This window comes from Ruditapes philippinarum, unplaced genomic scaffold, assembly GCF_026571515.1.
Source record: "Ruditapes philippinarum isolate M1 unplaced genomic scaffold, ASM2657151v2 ctg6866_1_1_1_1, whole genome shotgun sequence".
Classification (NCBI taxonomy): Eukaryota; Metazoa; Mollusca; class Bivalvia; order Venerida; family Veneridae; genus Ruditapes; species Ruditapes philippinarum.
In genome coordinates this window covers 1-18,013 of record NW_026857518.1, presented here as the reverse complement: position 1 = coordinate 18,013, position 18,013 = coordinate 1, and the positions used below count along the sequence as shown (strand labels likewise).

At 31.0% G+C, this 18,013-nt stretch overlaps 2 protein-coding genes across 2 annotated transcripts; both read left to right on the top strand.

The window, feature by feature from the left end:
- Positions 1-2,586: 2,586 nt before the first annotated feature.
- Positions 2,587-8,922, top strand: LOC132750033 (spalt-like protein sem-4). The gene is made up of 3 exons (XM_060739973.1): positions 2,587-2,834; positions 4,204-5,477; positions 7,820-8,922. Exons 1-2 carry the CDS (start codon positions 2,640-2,642, stop codon positions 4,429-4,431), a joined length of 423 nt encoding a protein of 140 aa, XP_060595956.1. The 5' UTR covers positions 2,587-2,639; the 3' UTR covers positions 4,432-5,477; positions 7,820-8,922.
- A 1,404-nt stretch (positions 8,923-10,326) lies between these two features.
- LOC132750039 (zinc finger protein 28-like) lies at positions 10,327-17,050 on the top strand (the record flags this gene model as incomplete). Its single annotated transcript, XM_060739979.1, has 4 exons — positions 10,327-10,339; positions 10,851-10,970; positions 13,287-13,421; positions 16,862-17,050. Coding segments are annotated over exons 1-4 (457 nt in total), but the record flags the coding sequence as incomplete, so codon positions are not given.
- Between the last annotated feature and the right edge of the window lie 963 nt (positions 17,051-18,013).

Genomic DNA, 18,013 nt, shown 5'->3' with positions numbered 1-18,013 from the left:
CAAACTTGGCACAAATGTTGACTGGACCATTGCCCTTGCAACAACATGCTCAGGCTTAAATTTTCTGTTACCATGGCAACGAGGGGACATCTCAAAATTGCCAAAAATCACTATTTTGCGTTGATTTTTTCCATCAAAATTGATTTCAAAGTGCTGCAACTTCTCAATGGATTGAGATACAGTCAAATGCTTTTCAGCGTTAGTTACACGTTACCTTATGATCAATCTGGGGTCATTTACAGCCTCTCACAAGTCCAAAATTTTCTTGGCGATGAGGGGGACTCCGCCCCCCTTCAAACCCCCCAAACAGAAGGGGGCACATCCCCCTTCTGGCAACCCCCTGATGTATCTTTTGGTTGGGGGGCCGCGCCGAAAAAAGGGTCACTTTTTTTAACAACATTTCTCAAACAAAAACAAGTGTTTGGGGCCTAAATAAGGCATTTTTTCATCATTTGAGTCAACAAAAAGGGGGGGGGGGTGAAAAAGGCGTTAAAAGGCGTGTATATGAAGTAATGGGTTAAGAAACCCTAGTATTACAGCAAATTAATTAACAGATTGATTTTAAAGGGTATAACTTTTCCATTACTGATATCTATAAGTCATAGATTTGGAAGGTATAAATAAATGAAAATTTATCATGGTATATATTTTGAAATAACAATAATGCATTGAAATGGAAATGCAGTTACTGCCCCTGTTTTGGAAAAATCATAATGGAAAGAAAAAGTATAGTTAGTGCCCTTGTTTTAAATAGCTTATTATGTGGTGAAAAAGTATCAAAAATATACAGTTAACTCCCTTTAAAAAATGTAAAGATTTGTCAGGAAAAAGTACAGTTACTGCCCTTGCTTTAGAATAATAAACAGCTGAATTGAAGCCGGGATATTAGAAATAATTATGGGATTTGTTGAAAAATAAATACAAAGTTAAATGTTGCAATGTATTAACACAATTTATGCTTTGATTTTTTAGACAGAATGTTTATATACTTGTGTTGATATGTACATAACTAGAAACTTTTTTATAGTCTATGTAAAGTATTTCAGTTAGTTTATAGGATTAAGATTTCTTCATTCATATTTGTTTGTTTGTATCATGATGTAATAAATAGGAATTGGATAAAAATAAAATGTAAATAAAAGATAATGAAATAAAGTTTTGAAAATGACTTTTTATGTACAAAACAAAAAATAGTCTTCATTTGCCTGAGAAAAAAACAAAACAAAAATGAAAACACACATGCACACACTGGCACGTGCACAAACTCACACACATAAAAACAACAACAACAAACCCCAACAGGTTTGTTACTTCAAATTACTTTCCTCTTGCAGTTAAGTTTTGTTTGAGACATTGAGTTTATTTACTCACATGGCTAGCAGGTCATGGGTTCAACTTTTAATACTCAGGTGTCAACTTGTACCATAAATAAGAGACAGAGGCCCAACTCAGCCCTTGCGCCACTACTAAAAGATGAAATGTTGCCATAATTAATCTAGTAATTATTTAAGGTTGTTTGATGCACAGAGGGATAACCTATGAAGCCCTTTCATCACGCCTAAAAGCTGTCATTATAATTATGTTATTTAGGCTATTTGTATGACTATATTACATAAGGCAAAGAAGGGCAACTGAGGTCTTAAATCCTCTACTTATAAATTGGTCTTCATCCAAATTAATTGCTTGAAAGTTGCCAAAATATAATGACCTAATTTAGGTTCTTTATGTGACTTAATAATGTGGCATATGAGGATACAATCTAGTTAGTTTGTGAAATGTTCGATACATCTGCCAGTTTCTGAGCTTTTAGAAAGAAGAGCATTTTAGAAAACGGGATCCAGAAGATTTTGTTTGTTGTTAGCATTTTGTGTGGAGCACCTGTATGAGCAAATGCTTGCATATCACATGCCGATAACATTGAACTGTTACTATAATACAGGAATATATTTGGACTAAGTACTAAGCTGGAGAAACTATATTTGACTAAATGTTAGCCGAGTCCAATATGATTTCTCAGGCTGTGTATCAGAGTCTAAATATATTCTGTATTGTATATGTTCAGTGTTCAATAACCCATTTATTCTATATCCTAGTTATATTGAGGAAGTGCAAAATGTGACCTAATATTATAATGGTTTGAGAGTCGGATTAGACATTCCTAGTAGAATTCATTCGGATAATTTGGTCGTTAATAGCTTTTATCATCCATGATTCAAAGGCATTCAACTGGCCAATGAGGATACTTATATCAGACGCTATATAGTCCAATATGGAGTATATTGGATGATCACATGGTATGATTAAAAATCAGCAATTGGTTTAAAGTAATTGATATTGAGTCATCAATATTATTGGCAGCACAGTGTGGATGTTGGACATAATTATAGTTTAAATGTACATGATAGAAAATGGTTGTCTATTTGAACGATAAATCATGTAATACAGAAGTATTACTAAAATGAAGCCATGGTAACTGGGGTTTTTACTTACTTCTTGCATGGTCTTCGTTTTTAAAGTTTTCATTATAGTATTAAATTTTATTCTAAGTGCATATAGCTCTGTTTATGTTTTAATACTTGATTTATTTTGTCTCTTTGACAGATGGTGTTTCAAACATACATCAGCAGTTAGGAGTCATAATGGAGGGACAGGCTGACGGATTTAAGAACCAGTGTCAAGTTTGCCGAAGGATTTACCAATCTTTAGCGCATTTACGTAGACATATGAGAACACATACCGGAGAAAGACCGTTTGCGTGTTACTTGTGTGATAAAAGCTTCACGGAGAAGTGTAATATGAGAAGACATATGCTCATGATACATGGGACTGCTTCTAAATAGAATCAAAGGGAGACAATTCATTAAAGGGAGGCTACTCTTTTATTATGATAAGTGCCAATTCCGAGGGACTGTCTCAAAAAGGACTTTTTAAAGATGGAAGTTCAGGGACTGGTTCAAAATGAATGCTGGAACACTGTTTTTAAAAAATAGTTTTAGCAGATTGTTGAAGTAAATTTTCAAGGGACTGTTTCAAAATAACATTGGAATGCTGTCTTTCTTTCAGAAGTCTGTGAGACTATTGTAAATGAAATTTAAATGGTAATTCCTTAAGAATAATACAGCTGGGGACAGTTTCAAAATAATATTTCAATGGAAATGTTTGAAATGTTTGTTTCTGCAAGGGACTGTTTCAAAAATAATATTATGCGGATATTTTTTAAGAAAGTCCAATAAATTGTGTAAGATATGAAAACCTATTGCATCATTGAGAGTGATACAGTCACAAAAAAGACAAGTCTATAAACATATATAATCTACATATATTACTTATTTATGTCCAACCTGCTCTCTGCTGTTTTAAATGGAATATCATGGATTGTAGCTAAATTTTGTGCATGGTTATTTTTCATTCTTATATTTCTTCAGGTTTTAACACATTATGTTATGTTTGTCACAAGTTTGAAATGAAAGTGCCATTCAAGCTAGTTTTTTTCTATAATTATGATATTTTATTTTACTCTGTACTGTTGACTGATGATTTTTAACATGTTAATGTTTTAACATGACTGTTAATGTATAAATTTCTTTATCAATAATTTTTACACCTAAAAATTCGAAGAAAGGCAAGACTTTAGTACCTATACTATTTGGGTATATTTCGTAAATTGCTAAGCAGGGCAATTGTATTTTGTTAATTTCGATGTTGTGAAAAAAATTAACAAAAAAAACCCCCCAAAAACTTTATAAATGTAATGTAAAGTCTTGAGCTATGTTGACAAGAACTTTTGTTTTGATATGAAATAAAAAGGATAACCTTTATGTGTAATCTTTTTTTTTTCATCAATAAATGTTTTTGTGGTTATAAAATTTGAAGTTTAGCCTGCTGTCACCAACTGAACCCTAAACTACATAGACCCCTGGTGACTGTTCGCTGATTGGTCAGTAGACATTTTGAAAATTTCCATAAAAAGGATGAATGGTTTTGTCCAGATTGAAAGACTGACAAGTCTATTTAAGATATTTAGTGTTGTAAGAGTTCAGTCAAAGATTAGCTTAGTATTATTATCAGTTGGCACAGTTCTTGGATAATAATTACAATATCCTTTCTTACAAACGTAGAGGTGTGCTGTTTATGTTCATTTTTGTGAAGTTGATAGTTGATACCAGTTTTGACATTTATATGTCTTTTTCATAATCTCGAAAAAAAGCAATTTATATCATTATTATTATGTCTTTTACAGAATCTCGTAAAAAGCAAGCATGGTGTGAAATTTGTTCAAAGACGTTGTACAGTCAGGCAGATCTGAAGCGGCACATGCGGACACATACGGGAGAAAGACCGTTCCAGTGCGATGCCTGTCCGAGGTCGTTCACACAGAAAGGGAGTCTAAGGATACACAAATACAACGTTCATCAAGCCCATATAATATAAATCTGTAACCTGTTTACTAAGTCGTGCAGTGGATAATATTAGTTATAAAAAATTTTTGACAGGACTATATGGCTGTAAATAAGGAGTACCGTGGTTTGCATATAAGCAGCCTGGGTTATAAATAAGATTTTTTTGTACAGGTAATAAATTATATGGCTCTAATATATAAACAGTGGTTTGCATAGCAGCCTGGGTTATAAAAAAGATTTTTTTTGACAGGTAATATGGCTCTAATATATAAACAGTGGTTTGCATAGCAGTCTGGGTTATAATTAAGATTTTTTTGGACAGGTAATATGGCTCTAATATATAAACAGTGGTTTGCATAGCAGCCTGGGTTATAATTAAGATTTTTTGGACAGGTTATATGGCTCTAATATATAAACAGTGGTTTGCATAGCAGCCTGGGTTATATTGACAAGCAGCTATTTATATGGCCATATAACCAGTCAGAAATGTTAATAACTAATTTATAATACAGAAATTTTCTTTATTATGGAAAAGAAGAAGAAATAACTTTATACTTTGATATCAACAAAGTCAGTGACATTAAACCATTTTAAGAATCCTCAAAACTCTGCAATTCTATAATCAGTATTAGCTTCATATATGAACTTCTAAATTTAAGAAACTTTCAAAGTCCAAACTTTATGGCTAGTTCTATAGGTGGTCCATTTTCAGAAGTTACACTGTAATCTTTGTTATTTTGACATTTTTCTCCATAAAAAAAGCCATTTCTCATTTATAACCCATACATTGTGCTTATAATGACAAAATTCTAAAAAAAGAAATAATTGCTGATTTATGACCTTTCACCCAACAGGAAACCCATGGAATGGAAAAAAATCAGTATTTATTCTTATATTGAACCATTATAATTATTTGTACCTTTGATGTGTTATAAATGTGTATTTTGTTACAATAATATGTGTTACATTCACTGTAATGAGTATAGACTTTTTGGAATTTTCACAATTTATATGTTGAATGTATCATGGCAGTTTCACAATTTATGTACAACAACATTAACTTTTCTTGTTGTTGAAGTTTCACAATATGTTCAAATTTTTATGCCCCCACAAAGTGGGAGCATATAGCGTTGCACTTGTCCGTCCATCTGTCCGTACGTCTGTCCGTCCGTACGTCCCAAAATCTTGTGAACGCAACTCCTCTTAAACCTGATGGCAGATTTTGCTTAAACTTTCAGGGATGAACAACCTAAATGTGTAGATGGTAGTAAAGGAAGGAATTTTCACTGCGGCCAAATTTAACAGAATTATGGCCTTTTTGATTTTTTCACTATATACTATGTAGATATTTTGTGAACGCAACTTCTCTTAAACCGGATCGCAGATTTTGCTTAAACTTCCAGGGATGAACAACCTTAATGTGTAGATGGTAGTAAAGGAAGGAATTTTTGCTGCGACCAAAGTTAAGAGAATTATGGCCCTTTGTTGATTTTTTCACTATATACCATATAGAAATTTTGTGAACGCAACTCCTCTTAAACCGAATGGCAGATTTTTCTTAAACTTCCAGGGATGAACAACCTTAATGTGTCGATGGTAGTAAAGGAAGGAATTTTTGCTGCAACCAAATTTAACAGAATTATTGCCCTTTGTTGATTTTTTCACTATATACCATATAGAAATTTTGTGAACGCAACTCCTCTTAAACCGGATGGCAGATTTTGCTTAAACTTCCAGGGATGAACAACCTTAATGTGTAGATAATAGTAAAGGAAGGAATTTTTGCTGCGACCAAATTTAACAGAATTATGGCCCTTTGTTGATTTTTTCACTATATACCATATACATGTTGTCAGTGGGGGCATCCGTGTCCTTTGGACACAGTTCTAGTTACTTTTAATTGAAGCTTCACAATCTGTTCAAATGTTTCGATTGATTGAAGCTTCACAATATGTTCAAATGTTTTTAGCTCGACTTTTCGAAGAATATGAGAGCTATTGTAGTCGCCCCGGCGTCGGCGTCAGCGTCCGCGTCGGCGTCTGCGTTGGTTAAAGTTTTTTGTAAAGTCAAATATTTCAATTATTACTTGAGATATTCAATTGAAACTTACAATACTTATTTATAGTAACAATGTACATCACATTGACAAGTTGGATAACTCTGCCTACAATATTGACAGAATTATGCCCCTTTTTAACTTAGAAATTTTGGTTAAAGTTTTTTGTAAAGTCAAATATCTCAATTATTGCTTGAGATATTCAATTGAAACTTACAATACTTATTTATAGTAACAAGGTACATCAGATTGACAAGTTGGATAACTCTGCCTACAATATTGACAGAATAATGCCCCTTTTTAACTTAGAAATTTTGGTTAAAGTTTTTTGTAAAGTCAAATATCTCAATTATTGCTTGAGATATTCAAGTGAAACTTACAATACTTATTTATAGTAACAATGTACATCACATTGACAAGTTGGATAACTCTGCATACAATATTGATAGAATTATGCCCCTTTGGAACTTAAAAATTTTGGTTAAAGTTTTTTTGTAAAGTCAAATATCTCAATTATTGCTTAAGATATTCAATTGAAATTTAAAATACTTATTTATAGTAACAATGTACATCAGTTTGCAAAATTGCATAACTCTGTCTGCAATATTTGCAGAATTATTTGCCCCTTTGAAACTTAGAAATTTTGGTTAAAGGTTAACGGTCTTCAAAGATATTTACTTGAAACTTTACATATGCACTTAGGGTCATAATTGGAGGGTCATTATTGTATGTCACTGACCAAGTTCCATAACTCTATCTTGCTTTAAGGCTGATTCATATCCCCTTTTCTACTTAGTTTCTTGGTTAATGTTTACATGCAAGTTTTACATATCTCAATAACTATTTTAGATATTTATTTAAAACTTCACATATGCATTTAGGGTCATAATTGTAGGTCACTGACAAAGATCCATAATTCTATCTTGCATTTAGGCTGATTTTTCTCCCCTTTTTCAACTTAGAAATTCATGGTAAAGTTTTGCTTGTAAGCTGTTATCTCAATAACTACTGAAGGGTTTGTGCCTTTTTTGGGACAGTTTTATGCATTCATAATAATAAAGCAGTGATTTACTTGATAAAACATCTTAATAACAAACCTTTGTACCTTTTCTGTCAAATTTATGTATTCATAGGTAATTAGTATTATTATACTCAATAAAAAACCCTTGTGACATTACCTTCCGAATAGTCAAGCCAATTCTGTATAATTAGACTCTCTCTAAGGCCTATAACATGAATTTATAAAAAAAAATTAGCCCTTTTGTGAACTTAAAAAATTTAACAATATCAAGGCTCTTTTACTATCAAGCACTTAGAATAGTCGAGCATGCTGTCCTACCGACAGCTCTTGTTATTAATTAAGGTTTCACAATATGTTCAAATTTTTACTTTTAATTGAAGCTTTACAATATGTTCAAATGTTTCGATTGATTGAAGCTTCACAATATGTTCAAATGTTTTTATAAATTAAGGTTTCACAATATGTTCAAATGTTTACTTTTAACTGAAGCTTCACAAAATGTTCAAATGTTTCTATTAATTAAAGTTTCACAATATTGTTTTCATTGTTTAGAAATATCATACTGTATGTTTACCTTAAAATTGAATGTTTCACATAATGTATTTTTACAGTATTCAAAGCTTCACTACATGAATGTTTGGAAGTTTCACAATATTGTTTTGTTTACTTTTTTGTAATTTTAACAGTCAGTATTAATTTTGAATGTACAGAAGTTGTATAATACTAGTTTGTAGTTTCCCACATAGATGTTTCATAAATATGTATGTAGATTTATTGTATTGAAGTTTCACAGTATGTAATGTATGTTTAGCTTAAGAAAATTTCCCTGTTTTGTATTTGAGTTTCAGAATAATTATGTATGTTTACCACATGCAAGTTTAATTATGTAGATTTATTTTATTGAAGTTTCACAATATGTTTGTTTATTGTAAGGATGTTTCACTATTTTGTTTTTGAGTTTCATAGTATGTATGTTTACGACATTGAAGTTTCATTATATGTAGATTTACTATATTGACGTTTCACAATATGTATGTTTAATTCTGACAGAGGTTTCACTGCTTGTATGCAATTTGTATAATTTAAGAATATGTATGTTTATCAAACGGAAGTTTTATTATACATATTTGTAGTTTACTGTATTGAAGTTTCAAAGTATGTATGTTTAGTGTGTAAAGATTTTGAGTTTCAGAATATGTATGTGTCCATATTGAAGTTTCATTCTTTGTAGATTTAGTGCCACTACATGTTTGCTTAGAGATTTTAAAAATGTGACTTTGTTTAATAGTTATTGAAGTTTCACTATATGTTTAAATTCTCTATGGAAGTTTCATAATACATGTATGTATGTTTAGAATTGTCCACTGTAATTAATTGTTTTAGTTTAGTTCCTTTGTTTCTTAGAGAAGGAAACCCATAGAGAATATGAATTTATCAATAAAGAAGTTGAAGCCAAACTTTTTTGTTTGTTTTATGTTCAATAAATCAAATATTCATACCATGTTTTTTAGAAATATTCATACCATGTTTTTTAGAAAGGAAAAAGAACAAAAAGTATATGGGTAAGCAGTTAATAAAGTGGGGAATAGTCAAGCATTTATTTTCAAGCTTCAACAATGGTATTCCATAATGAAAAGGCAGGACATTAATGAAGCACAAACTTGCAGAAATAAATTTAACTGCTCTAAACTACAAACCATCTAAAATATCTTAAATTGACCTGTTATTGTATATCTTAAGTGGAATGGTTATAATCATAAATAGACTGGTTATTTGTAAATATTTTAATTGGACTGGTTAGTCTGAACTGATGTTGACTGCATCTATATTCTTGGTCTACGCTGGTGGCATGGGCTGTAACAGTTACTGCCAGCAGACAAAGGTTTAAGCCTCAGTCAGCTGTTGCAACCTTCACCTTCACTTCAGGGTACGGGGATAGGGGCTGGGGGTATATGTAAGGCAGAGTTGGGGAATTACAGGGACAAAAAGTATAGTTGAACTTTACATTTGTCTTGGCCACTACATTAGGTTGAATCTAATAGATTAATTTTTGCTGTTGAATATGAAATGTTTTGAATGGCGATTATTTTCCCAGCACATCTTCCATTTATTAATTTCATTGATTTTATTGACCCTTTTCATTCCACTTATATGACCATAGATTGGCATTGATATAACAAATCGTCACCTTTGTGCAGTAATGGAATAAGTAGGATTTAATAGGAGTTCTAAATCAGTTATTGCACTTACGGTGGCAGAATGCTATTCTCATACATAGATAAAAGCATATTTATTTTTTCTTCCAGAATGCATTCCAAGAGGAATTAATTCATGCGAGTACTGTTCAAAACTTTTCCGAAGTAATGCTGACTTGAAAAGACATCGAAGAACACACACAGGGGAGAAGCCGTTTGTATGTACGGAGTGTAAACAGGCGTTCTCACAGAAACATTGCTTAAGAAGGCACGCATATAGTAAACATCGCTACCTGTTTGAGGTGACCAATATACAGAAAACAAAATCGTAAACGGTGCAGAGTGAAAACAAAAAATACAAAAATTGGACATGTACTTTTCTTTTGGATTAGACATGAGCGTGTTATTGTGGGCACCTGGGAGTGACACTCTTATGGAATGAAATGAAGGTTTTGGATCTTTAAAGGACGGCTGTGCAAAAAGTGTTGAACAAATGATGACTAAATGGTTTTAATTTATTAGAGTAATTATGTTGTCATGAGTAAAGAAAAAAATTGTTGTAACATGACAGTCATGAGTAAAGTAGAATATGTGCTGTCATGAGTCATTATGATATCTACTTGATGTTCGTTTTGTTATGAGATGTAAATAAATATGACATCACAAGGTAAAAAGGAATTTGTTATGAGTTACTATGATGATGTGATATTCATTTTTGTCATGAGGTATAAATAAATATGATATCAATACAATTCATGATAAAAATTGATTTGTCATGAGTAATTGATATTCATTTAATCATGAGGGATAATTTAATATGATTGAAAAATACCGTATTGTTTCACAAGTATCCATATCGCATCGTATTGTTTCATTCTGAACGACATCCAACCTTAAAATATTGACATTCATTATTCATTTTATCACATGGTAAAATTGACCTCATGTTTTGAGGTTTTAGCTCGCTATACAAAATATATGGAGAGCTGTCCAACTCACTTTTAATGGTGATTATTTCCCTGTGAGCACACTATTCTTCCATTTATGAACTTCATATGGTTTTTATTGACCCTTTTCATTTCACTTATATGACCATAGGTTGGCTTAGACATAACAAAATGTTATCACACTTAAAGAATTTTACACAAAAATAATAAGATATTTATTTTTTCTTCCAGAACCCACTCGGAGAGGAAGTATTTCATGCGAGTACTGTTTAAAACTTTGCCGAAGTAATCATGACTTGAAAAGACATCTAAGAACACACACCGGGGAGAAGCCGTTTGTATGTATGGAGTGTAAACGAGGATTCACACGGAATCATTGCTTAAGAAGACACGTGTATAGTAAACATCGATACCTGTGTTATACAAGAGACAAAATAGTAAAGAGTGCAGAGTGCAAAACAAAAAATACAAAAAAGTAGAGCTGTCAACGATAGAGACGATATCGATGTATCGTGGATATTTTTCTGTTGATCAGTTATCGATACACATTCAATGAAAAAATTGGATAATTTTGAATTATTAATTAATTATTTAAATGTCTATAAATTATGAAATTCACCCAAAATATATACAAAAGCTGGTAGCCATGTCTACCACTAAGCTGTTGTTATATAATGGACACATTTCATAGCAGTGATGGCAAAAAATAGTTAGGAAAAAGTCCTGCAAAGGACATTTATAAACAAGACACAACATATTTGTATGAACAGAACATGTATTTTACTAAAATCATTTAAACAGGTATGAAAGTGAATTATATGCAAGAAATTAGTAGTATACATCAATATATCAGTGTATCGCTGATATTTGTCATTCAATATTGATGTATCAAAAGGATATGTACTTTTCTTTTGGATTTAATGTGAATATGTAATTGTAGGCAACTGTGACACTCTTGTGGGATGAAATGAAGGTTTTGGATCTATAAAGGATGGTTGTGCAAAAAGTGTTGAACAAATGTTGACTAAATGGTTTTAATTTATTAAAGTAATGTCATGTTGTCATGAGTAAAGAAAAATACTGCTGTAACATTGACATTCGTAAATAAAAGTAGAATCTATTCTGTCATGAGTTAATATCATCTACATTATATTCATTTTGTTATGAGCTGTAAATGAATTCTGTCATGAGTCAATATCATCTACATTATATTCATTTTGTTATGAGATATAAATGAATTTGTTATGAGTACATGCAAGCTGTTCATTTTGTCATGAGGTATAAATGAACTTGTTAATAAACAGGCATGATGTTTATTTTGTCATTAGGTATAAAATCAATGAATTTGTTATGAGTACGTGCATGATGTTCATTTTGTCATAAGGTATAAAATCAATGAATTTGTTATGACTTCATGCAGGATGTTCATTTTGTCTTGAGGTAGAAAAACAATGAATTTGTTATGAGTACATGCAAGATGTTCATTTTGTCATGAGGTATAAAATTAAGCAATTTGTTATGAGTACATGCATGATGTTCACTTTGTCATATTCATTAACATGAAATATGTTTTGAATGTATTTATTTATTTTGTTAGCATAAGTTATGTCTTAATTTTTTGTTGTTGTTGTTTTTTAATCTGTTACTTCAGTACTAAGTAAAAGATATTTAAAAATCAAATATGCTTTTTGTTCTATATTTTGATATATGTTACTTTAAACTTTGATTAAATGAAAATGCTTTAATCCCTCTTTTTTTGTGAAACTAGATGTTTGCAGTCTATATTTTATAGAGTCATGAGGTTCAATAACCTTCAACTGATAATAGCAATAATCCAGATTGATTGGAAGTAAAAAAAAAAAGTAGACATTTTCCAAGCTCTGTTGATGCTCATTAATATTTATTTATGTTTTGGCTATTATCATAGTGCAATGTATGAAGTTATTGACACAATTTGGCTAAAGTTCAGATCTACTTAATTTATTTCTTGCATGAAGATCTGACAATCACCGTATTTGGTAATTTTAAATGACAAGAGTGTTTTGGTAGTTTACCCACAGTTATGTGGACAATGCATGATGTTTGTTCTGGAAATCGTGAAAATGACCTTAGTAACTCTCAATATTGGTTTTCCAGTGGTTGAAATTAAAAGCTTTTAAAATTGTGCAAGTAAGCTGGTGGTTGACTACTTATTGGTAATCATCGAATCTTTATGCATAGTGTTGATTAGGAGTTGATTTTAATCAGATTGTTATTGACACGATAATTATATAGTTAATAATTATAGTTAATAATTATATAGTTAGAATGACCTAATGTAGGTAGGCATTATTCTGAAATTGTGATATATTGATAAAGGCCATAAAGTCAAAGCGTAAATGACAAGTGACAATAGATATAATCTAGAAGAGTTACAAATTAGTGATAAGCATTATATCCCCCTTTCCCACCCACCCCCTTACTCAATAAAAAAAACAAACTTAACAAAACAAAAAAATATTTACACACAAAGTCATCAGTTATAAACCATTTCACTGCTGGTGTGGCTTTATATCCATCAAAAAAACTAACACTGTCCATTTCCGGAAAGTTCAGCGTTAATTCAACTTAATAAACTCTGTATTAGTTAATATTGTTCTCTGACTAGTTTATTTTTTATTTTTTCAGATAGAGGCGGTAGACGATCTGGCGTTCACCAATGCGAATTTTGTCAGAAAATCATGGCAGATAGAGTTGCGTTAGAGCGACACAGGAGAATTCATACTGGAGAAAGACCATTTGTGTGTGATATTTGTTCTAAAGGTTTCACACAGAAAATCCATCTTCGTAGTCATAAGTTTAATGTGCATAAATTATATTTGAATCAATGACATTTTTGATGAAGACCACTGTCTACAAGTTTAATGAATTATGAATATTTTCATCAACACACTAAAGGGACACAATCAAGTGAAGAATCAATATGTACTAAATGATATGACAGTTCTTAAAATCAATAATGGTAAATGTGATATCCAAGCAGGATTTAAAAAAAAAACAATTATAAAAGAAATATGATGAGATATGGAATGAAAAAATGCACTTAAGTGACATGATAGTGGTAAAAGAAATAATGTTATATGAAAATGGTTATGTGCTAAAGTGATATGATAGTAAAAAAAAGAAATATGATATATGAAATAGATAATGTACAAATGTAACTAAAGTGACATGATGGTAGTAAAAGAAAAAACGATGAAATAAACAATAGTCTAAAGTGACATGAAAGTAACATAAAAGTATGATGCAATGATACTATCTGAAGTTAACGATGGTCTAAAGTGACATGATCGTTATATCAGAAATATGATGAAATACTGACAGTGACAAATACCAAAGTTATAATGATATGTTGAAACAATGTACTTAAGTTACATGATGATTATAAAAGAAATATGAAGTGATAAGATAAGGCAAAATGAAGTGAAATTGTAATTAATTTTATACAATTAATTAAGCAAATAAGCTTATGAAAATTTAATAACATCTGACTCTTTTTCGAAAAGTTATGGGCAGAAATAGATCCAATTGATAGGGGAAGCATCTGTAATGCATGGATCGCTGGTTCGACCCTCGAAGTCTTAATTGTCTCTGTTATGCCATTTTATAAAAATTTATGACATTTATAATGATTGCATGAAATTATTCTCGTATCGGATATAGCTTGAATGAGTGTTTATGTATGGTTTCTGTACCTTAAGTTAAATATGGAGTGATACCTTAAATATTTTCTTTTAACGGTGCACGTGTATTTCGTGGGTTAGTGGGGTATATATATAGTGTTTTCGCGGTTTTTTCTTCACTCGACGCTTGCATTTGTGGTACATAAATAACCTGTTTAAATACGCCCCACCCGCCCCATCCCTTCTTACAACAAACGTTTTTGTAATGAAGTATTTTAATACACATTCTTGCTGAATATTTAGGCTTTTTTCATTATCTTCACATGACACACACAAATATTTTCTTGAAATATAACTTATTAAAGTTGCATAATTTAATGCTTTTTCTTTGTTTTAATGAGCATAACTTTATTTATTATTTTACAGATTACACAATATTATTCTGTTTTGTAATATTTTGTAACCGCGTATTCAGATCCGTTTTAGTTTCGTTTCAGAGTTTCGGATACAGCAACAATGCTATACATTTGATGAATCCCAAATACAAGAACATAACAGATACAGATAAATACCGATTGATTCTATTGATTTGTAATATGTACTACCAAATATTAAGCGTTATTCCTATGTATTTGTTGTTGTTTCTTGCTATAGTAGATTAGAGAATAATTGATTTACTCTCGACATAAGAGAGAGTAATATCTATTTTGTAACACTATTGTATTTTATATTTACATTGTTTCATATACAAATAAATTTTACTAGGTTAGTCCTTTCCTGTTGTGATTTCTTAGGTTTGTTTTGATAGCTGCATTTGTGTTCTTTTAAATAATCTTTGGGCACATTGTTTAGGTTTGTTTTGAAAACTGCTTTTATGTTTATGATTTTTTTTTGAAAAACATCTTCTTGAATGTATTAATTGTTTTGAAAACTGCTTTAAATTATTTGTGTACATTAAAAATCTTTGGTCAGATTTCTTTGATTCACTGTTTTTGGGTTCATTAACAATATCTGGACTTTGTTTCATTAAAAATATTTGGGCTTTTATGTTCATTATCAATATTTGGATTATACTAAGGTCCATGTGAAGTTTAGCACCTGGGATCCTGTGATTTCGCATGTGTATTTATTCTGTTTTGTCAGAGTTATTGCCCTAAAATTTGCAATTTTCAACTAGTGTTGCACATAGCTCATAAAGTATTTGACCTAGAGTCATGAAACTTTACAGGAATGCTGCTCAGCATGTGTATATCTATATAAATGTAACAATGTTGTACTTTATATTTTCATGGTTTCATATACAAATAAATTTTACAAGATTCTTTGCCTGTTGTGATTGCTTGAATTTGTTTTGATAACTAGATTTGTGTTCATTAAAAATCTTTGGACTCTTTGTCTGGATTTGTTTTTAGAAAAGCTTTTATTTTCATTTGAAATCTTTTGTCTTTAAGGCAATATGTATTAAGAATCTTTATAAAAGAATTCTTGAATGTATTAATTGTTTTGAAAACTGCTTTTGTGTTCATTAAAAGTCTTTGGTCAGATTTCTTGGACTAACTTTTGGCAGATTTATGGATTTGTTTTGAAAACTGCTTTTGTTTTCATAATAACAAAATTTGGACTTTTGTGTCAGTATTTGTTTTTTTTTTGTGTTCATTAACAATGGCTAGCTTTCTCGGATTTGTTTTGAAAACTGCCTATAGTGCTCATTTAAAATATCTTTGGACTGATTTCTTGGACTGCTTTAAATTTGTAGTTATTTAAAAATAAAATTTCTTTGATTGATGTACAATTGGTCGTTATGCAAAAAATGAAGCTAATGTATATAATTTAAACATCTTAAAAGTTATCAATATGAAACTTGAAATACTTTTTTCATCTTGACAAGGGGCATTAATCTTAAAGCTACATTTTTTGGATATTTGCCCCTTTTAACTTTAAGTTTTAACTCACCTGAGCTTTAGGATCGTTGTCCATCGTACCTTGTCCGTCGTCCGTCCACATTAGTTTGTTTACACTACTGGTCATATTTTTGCCTCAGTCATCATCAAACTTTGTCAGGATGCTTGTCTAGGTAATTGCTCGAATGAGTTTGAACATGGATCATCTCGGATGAAAAACTAGGTCACAGGAGCTACAAATAGAAAAATCTTTTTAACACTCTAGTGATAACCGTTTTGATCCAAATATCCTGGAAATTGGTCTGAAAGTTTGTTATGATGATTTCTAGGTCAAGGTCAAATATGGGTCACCTGGGGTCAAAAACTAGGTCACACTGCTCAAATATGGAATAACCTTTTTTACACTCTAGTGGTCACATTTTTGTCATCAAACTTGGTCAAGAAAAACAAACTAGCTCATCACCAAGAGTGATTTGTGTCCTATTATATGGGAAACATTGATGATTCCTGTAACATAAGTTTTTGCATATTATTATGCTCATTATCATTATATTACATTGTACATAATAATATGTTTATTTAGAAGTGAAAATTTGTGTTTATATGTTGATAAATCTTATAAATTCATTTGCTTGTATAGTAAGATTTTCAAATTTTTGTTTCATTTTACTCTTTTCAGTGGCTCACACCCAGGTTCACCAAGCATATAGGGAGGATTACAGTGATCGCGCCAAAAGGTACAAGCATGTGTGCTCTTATTGTGGGAAGCCTTTCTCTGCGCCGGCACATCTTGCCATGCACATGAGAATACATACCGGAGAGAGACCATTTGGTTGTAAAGTTTGTAACAAAAGATTCAAACAGAAAAGTCAGTTGAAAGTTCACATGTCGATACATCTGTTGGAAAATCAAAGCAACATATAGATCTGGATTCTGCTCTGGACGTGTAAATCTAATATGGAGAAAATAATCATTATTTAAGTGACAACAAGATTAGATCCTATAGACTTTCAAGCTGCATGCCTCCAGATGGAGCCAAAACGATGCAAGAAAATCAACCTTGATAAAATTATACTATGATTTTAAAAAAAGTGAAAATAATTACATTTTAAGTAATAATTTACATACTGCATGCAATTTAATGTCTCGTTTTGCAGTATTTATTACCATATTTCTACTGTGTGACTTAATTATGCAGTAAATGTTTAAATGTTTAAAAACTTGAAAATACTTTACTTTAAAATATTTCATTTTTTAATACATTTTTTTCAAAACTTTCAATTGTTTATTAGCATGTATTATATCTAGAGAGGCAAGCTGCTTTAAAGATCATATCAACAACATCATGTTTCGATTGACTGTATGTTACAATATGATAACTGGAAAGTGGTGAATATATAATCCAGAAACAGATGATTACATAGGAAATGAAAAATCACATCTTTTGAGAAATAACATTGTTTGTTCCATGTAAAATTGTTTGACATTAAAGCAGCATGCTCATGTGGCAGCATATTGTAATCAGATATGGTTCTCAAACTTTTCAAGATAATTGCTCGAGGATTTCCCGAGCTGTGACATAGATAATATCAGCTGTGTATCATTGTTTCAGGGGTTATTTGGGTTATTTTACAGATGTTATTATAACAATATGATACACATTTACATTTAAAACTTATAGTACGGGACTCTGTGTCAAAGTCGCTAAGGTTGCAAATACCTATAATCATTTAATCCTCCAGAGCCGTTGGTTAAGTCTGCAAAGTATCAAAACTCGAAATCGCTTTGTCCTCAAAGCCATTGGTTGGAATGCCAATTTAAGGGATTTTAA

Excerpts from the sequence above, each read along its gene's own strand:
- LOC132750033 (XM_060739973.1), top strand. The coding sequence starts at position 2,640 with ATGGAGGGACAGGCTGACGGATTTAAGAACCAGTGTCAAGTTTGCCGA. Across the intron at positions 2,835-4,203 it reads TGATACATGGGACTGCTTCT|AAAGCAATTTATATCATTAT; the intron begins AAATAGAATCAA and ends TAATCTCGAAAA.